Source organism: Cheilinus undulatus, linkage group 14 (genome assembly GCF_018320785.1).
Source record: "Cheilinus undulatus linkage group 14, ASM1832078v1, whole genome shotgun sequence".
In the NCBI taxonomy this organism is placed as follows: domain Eukaryota; kingdom Metazoa; phylum Chordata; class Actinopteri; order Labriformes; family Labridae; genus Cheilinus; species Cheilinus undulatus.
The window spans coordinates 43,643,590-43,649,971 of NC_054878.1; the positions used below are offsets into that span (position 1 = coordinate 43,643,590).

Genomic DNA, 6,382 nt, shown 5'->3' on the forward strand with positions numbered 1-6,382 from the left:
GGGATGTTCAGTGCTTTGGAAATATTTTTGTATTCATCCCCTGACTTTTACTTTTTAACAACCTTCTATCTGAGTTGCTTGGAGGGTTCTTTTGTCCCCATAGTGTAGTGGTAGCCAAGAATACTGATGAACCAGTGACTGGACTTCAAGACACATGTGTCTTCATACTACAATCACTGAGATGCATTCACTGCACTCGGCTGACCCACATTTCACCAATTGTGAGACTACTAGACCCAATTATCTGGACCTCTGATGAATTAGGTCAGTCACTTTAAAGGGGGTGAATATTTATGCAGTCACTTATTTTACACTCCATATTTTTATTTAATTGACATTACTTTGTAGAAATCTGTTTCCACTTTGACATTAAAGAGGATTTTAAAAAAATCATGTCATAATAGCTGAATTATATTTACCATGGCTGAACTTTTAAAGTCAATAAAAAGGTAAAACATCCAAGGAGGTGAATATCTTTCTGGGCAGTGTACCAGTGTCTTAGGGTGATGCCTCCTATTTCAGTTTGGACATGCAGGAACCAAACAGAGAGCAAGACAATCATTTTTTCATTTAAACGTAAAAAGGAAACTTGGTGTGTTATTATCTGTAGAGAGAGACGCTGCTGAGTTTGTCATGTCTTTGGTTTTCTTTTGTTTCTTCCTTTTTTCCAGTTGGCAGCAGTAAAAGCCTCTATCATTTCTACCAATCTAAACAAGACGTCACCCTGCCCTGTAGTACTCCAATGCCCTCTGGACCTCTACCATGCTCTGAAATGTCATGGTTTCATAGCAGAGCTTCATCAGAGGCTTTTAATATGGTCAATGGAGGAAAGATTAACCCGAGGTCACTCAAAACTGGTCGGGTGAGTTTGGGCGCCGACTGTTCTTTGGTCATCAAACGTGTCACTGCTGAGGATGTTGGTCGCTACACGTGTCGCTGGAACGATGATGATCGTTACAAAGTCAATGTGTATCTCAGTCTGTTTACAAGTAAGTCTCATTTCCATTATAATCAATTTAAAGTATTGCACAACACTCAACCTCAGAAAACATCAGTTATCATCTGACAGACAATATTTTAGACTTCTAGCAGATTTCTGATAAATGATATCAGATATGTGGGCCTAAACTTCTACTTCTGTCTAGAAGTCATGTTTTTCATTACTATTAGTACCTTGGAGATCCTGAAACAACCTGAATTCCCTCCTAAAATATTAAGAAACTGTATAAAATGCCAGTAAAAACAGAATTCAATTATTGTCAAGTCTTATAAACCCATATTGATTCACAATTGAACAGAAACAACATATCAGATGTTGAAACTGAGACATTTTAACATTTCATGGGAAATATTAGCCATGTTTACCACTATGTATCATCCCCTCTTCTTTTAACAACAGTCTTTAAACGTATGGGAAGTTAGGAGACCAATGGATGGAGTTTTGGGGCAGGACTGTTGTCCCATTCTTGTCTGACGTAAGGCTCTAGCTACTCAACAGTCCTGGGTCTTCTTTGCCAGATTTTCCTTTTTCTGTCAGTGGAAGGTCTGGACTGCAGGCAGACCAATTCAGCCCCTGGACTCTTCTACTGTGAAGCCATGCTGTTGTGATGTATGTAGATGAGCATTGTCTTGCTTAAATAGTCAAAGCCTTCCCTGAAAGAGACGTTGTCTGGATGGGAGTGTATGTTGCTCTAAAACCTCTCTCTACTTCTCAGCAAATGGAAAAATATCCTAGTTCCAACATCTGACATGTTGTTTATGCTCTAATGTGAATAAAATGACGCTTAGCGTTAGTTCACGCAGGACACAGAAGTCATACATCCAGTTGTGACCAGCTGAGGGTTATCTCCCTTCAGCTCCCACAGCCAATCACAGCTCTTTCTCTCAACACTGTGGTCTGTATATATGGCATCATTCTCACTCATTTCTGCTTGCATCAGAGCACATTCACCATGCTGCTGCTGCTGGCAAAACTTCACCTCCTTTATAGCATAAGGCTTCACATTCTCCACCCCAACCTCCTCCTTTAGGGCATAAGGCTTCACCTCCTCCATCCCAGCCTCCTCCTTCAGCTACTCCACCCCAGCCTCCTCCTTTAGAGCATAAGGCTTCACCTCCTCCACCCGAGCCTCTTCCTTTATAGCATAAGGCTTCACCTCCTCCACCCGAGCCTCCTCCTTTATAGCATAAGGCTTCACCTCCTCCACCCCAGCCTCCTCCTTTATTGCATAAGGCTTGTTGCACCATCATATTCAATTTCTTGCCACTAGGGATTTAAGGCTTTTGAACCTATTTTATGCATTCAATATGAATTGCCATAAATTTATCTATCTATATTGGGGTTTCTAGTATTTTAGTTAGTGTTCCTGACTAAAATATGGGCTTAAGAGGTTTGCAAATCATTGCGTTTTGTTTTTTTATTCACAATTGACACAGCATCCAGGGTATTTTGGAATTGGGGTTGCACCACTTTAGAAAGGATAGTTTTGCTAACACCGGACAAAGATACAAACAAAATTGCCAGAGTCATGTAAGACTCTCTAACTTCCAGCAGGTGCCAAATATTTTTATACTGACATTTTGATTTTTTTCTTTCAGTCTATCAAATACCGACAAGCAGATATCTAAAGGAATCAAACAAAGATGATGTCGCGCTACAGTGCAAAGTGTGGAAATTCCCTGATTACACTCCTTGTGGACCAAACAGTTTCCGCTGGTTTAATGAGACAGGAGCTATCATTACAGATCCTTTAAGACCTTCATCCTGTGAATCTGTTCTGATTGTGACTCGTCAGAGCGGACACAACCAGACATTCACCTGCCAGTTTGTTAATGGGGAGAACAATGTGGTGATGAAAGCTGACTACACACCTGTCTTCCCAGGTAGGATCTTTATTCATGCACACCAGTCCATTAAACCGATGTATTTAGTAGAAAAAGGCTCTAACATAGCTGCCACTGTGGTGACCAGAATGCTAGGGTTGAGCATTTAATCATAACCTGGCTAATATCCTGATATGATCAGTTACAGTTATTCATATGTTTTTAGTATTTTTCTTCTTATTAAGCTTCAACAGATTTCCCAGACTAGTTGATCTACATTTTTCAGCACTTGTGTCAGTTTTCATGAACAGTGTTTTGACCTTTAACTTCTCATTTGTTGTGTTGTATTTCAGAGATGCAGGAGGACGTGAGCCAACAGTAACAATGATAAAGCACTTGGTGCTGCTTCTTCTGTCAAACTGTAACAACTTCCAGACCAAGAAAAAGTCAAACATCATCACAGTCACTCTACAGGACTGGTCTAATTCAATCTTAAATGACTCAGTCATTGCAGAGGCTGTTTATCCAAACTCAGCAACAGTATGGACCTTTTTCACCTCATGATGGTTTCAAACAGATGTGTACGGTAGAAATGAAGGCCCCAGTGGGCTATTTGACGCTCTTTGGAAGAACATATTTGATTTTCTGTTCCTGATCCTGATCTTGTGATCAATCTCCTTTTTTTGTTGCAGTTTGAAATTTCTCTATTTTGCATTACAAACTTTTTGTTTTATTTTTTTTATCTTCTGTCTTTAACTTAGGGTAATTGACTTCCTTCCAGAATCAACAATTTCCTATCATTTCAAAGAAATTCCCTTAAATTTCAGTGGAAAATTCTTGAGCACATTTTTCAATCAAAACTATCCCAAAATGTCGTTGAATGTTTCCAGAATATTTGAATGAAACATTATGATATAAAAATAGAATAAAAATCCCCCAAACTCCTCTAAATTTCAGAAAAATTTTAGAGCAAATTCCCATGAATGTACATACTAATCTATCAAAATTCAGAGAAAATTATGGCAGCAAATTCCAAATTCCTAAAATTTCTTATCAGACTCCCCAAAATGTACAACTTGCATTTCCTAAAGAAAACATGAAAATCAAATTCCAAACTTCCATGAAACTACTTGAAAACTTCATAAGACACCACTCCCCCATCCGACTAAGTTTCCCAATCTAGTTCCTAGAAATTTACAAATGGTTCTCCAAAAATTTCCATGAAAATAACTGAAAATTACAAAGCAAATTCCCCCTTAAGTTTCAAAGAAAGTACTTTATTTATTCCTTTTTCCACGAGAACCTCATTGAGATCAAGAAGCTCTTTACAAGAGTGTCCTGGCCAAGATAAGCAGCAGCACTATGAACAGAGTTACAGACATAGAACAGAGAAAGATTAAGAATTAACCTTGAATTTCAGTGAAAATCTTTTGGCAAAATTTCTTTATATATTTTCCAAATGTTTCAGTGAAAAATTCCCCAAAAATATATATTTTCAAGAAATTCCCCCTAAAATAACTAATAGTTCTCTAAAATGTTTGTGAAAATTACAAAGCAAATTCACCCTGAAATAATGATAAAAATCACAAAATAATGCATACACTACCCAACTTTGCATGAAAATGGAAAAAAAAAAATCAAAATTTAATGCTTTTTTGTCATCACTTCTTTACTGCAGCACACCTCTTAAAGCCCAGCTTGACAACATTATATAAATAGCTTATGTCTTGTATTACTGCTGACAGCATTTTTCCTCTCTGGTTTGCAGAATCAAATATTCTTGTGGTTGATTTTCAATCCAGAGAATTCAGCGTAAACTAAAGCCAAGATTGGCTGAACATAAACATGTCATTAGAACAGTCAATCCACAACATCCTATGGCTCTGGATTACAAAGAGGCTGATCATGGCAGCTACAACTCTGAAAATAAGACAGTCTTTTTGGATATAAAGATTAAAGCAGCACAGTTTCCTGGTCTGAATGTGGGACTGGACTTATTTCCTTTCCTGTAGCTGATCTTGGATTCAACTGTTCTTACCAACTTCAGAAGAGTGTTCCTGCTTGTTAACTTAAATCTACATTGGTATTGTGCAGATTTAACTATTTGCTTCAAACTTTTAAAGTGTGCAACTATTTAGCTGATCATGTGACTACCAGTGATCATGTGACCTGATGAGAATCTTTAAAGGAAGCGGCTTGGTGGTCATTTTGTACTTACCCTACTGAAGGCCTGAAACATGTTGTCATGTTTGTATGAGTCTGTAGTCCTGATGAAATAAAGGCTTTCATTAACAATCCCTCTGAGTGTCTCAGATCTCTTCAATCATCCAGAGTAGCCTTTCACAGACTTCAGCATGCTGTGGCCCTCAGTGAAACCTGAAAATCTTCAGGGGTCCACCAAAACCCTCAGACAACCAAAACATGAGGACAAACCTCCATATTTTAACTTTAAATGGAAAAATACTTTTAAAGACACTGGTAGGACTTAGTTTTCCCTAATTATTCAGTAATTTTATGATAATAAATAACTCAGTAATAATTCATAAATATTGTATATTAAGGAAGCATTTACCTAGTAATAACGTATGAATTATCTAGTAATTTCTTGTAATATTGGGGCAATTCTTTGATAATTAGGTGGTGTTTTATCCTAACCCTAATACACCTATCACACAATTAGCGATATACAGTAGACTGCTCTCTGTTGGAAACTACAATACCCATAATTCCACCATTCCTAACCTAACCTTGCAAGAGCAGGGGAGGTGTTGACTTGAAGCTACCCTGCCTCTCATTCTATGATTGACCCATCTCTCTTGATTTGAATGCCACACTATCTTCCCAGTTCTCCTTAAGAACTCTTAAAGGCTTCTTGGGAGTACCTGTTAGAAAATCCTGCCATAACAAAATTATAAATATGTACAGATTTTCTATAAAATCCAAAACCACCTCAGCTTGCCCCCCTCCCCACCATTCCCATCCACTATTTCGTCTCTTCCCCTGTATAACCCATACGCTCACTCTGCCACAATGCCAAGAGGAGACGGCCTTCAGTTTCAAACACACAAAAGTAAGAAAAATACAGCAAGAACATGAGTCTAGATTTTCTTTATGATTGAGAGAGAAAGTCACAGAGCAGGAAAACAATGGACTTTGTTGAAACACGCCCACAGGGAAACGTATTTGGATGAGATTACTTCATTCAGGGAGGAAACTCTGTCAAGGTGGTTCTTAAGTGAGCCTCACTGAATTTTCTCTTATTTCTCTTACACACTTTAAACATTTACACCATTTAACTGAGAATAACTGATTGGTACACACTGGAACAGGAAGTTCTTTTGCATCATGCTTTGTACGCCATCCGATTGTGAATGGTGGTTCGTCCCCAACTGAGGTAGTAACTTTGTTCATGGTGCAAAAGTATCCGGTACCCAAAGGCATTCTTGAAAAACTCTGCAGATTGAATCCCATAACACACTGGTGCTAAACCGCCGCTTCATGTCATTTGTAGGGCTCAACTGCCGTCCCCAACACACCAACAGCATCATGTCAACAGTCA

General features: G+C 38.3%; 1 protein-coding gene across 1 annotated transcript in view; it reads left to right on the forward strand.

Annotated features, from left to right (window-relative positions):
• The window catches only part of LOC121521171, a 28,765-nt gene extending 25,351 nt beyond the window's left edge, over nt 1–3,414 (forward strand). The window contains exons 12-14 of the mRNA XM_041804925.1: nt 672–989; nt 2,599–2,883; nt 3,177–3,414. Of these exons, the coding sequence (XP_041660859.1) occupies nt 672–989; nt 2,599–2,883; nt 3,177–3,205 (632 nt within the window). The 3' untranslated portion in view covers nt 3,206–3,414. The remainder of the gene's footprint in view (nt 1–671; nt 990–2,598; nt 2,884–3,176) is intronic.
• Nucleotides 3,415–6,382: the final 2,968 nt, after the last annotated feature.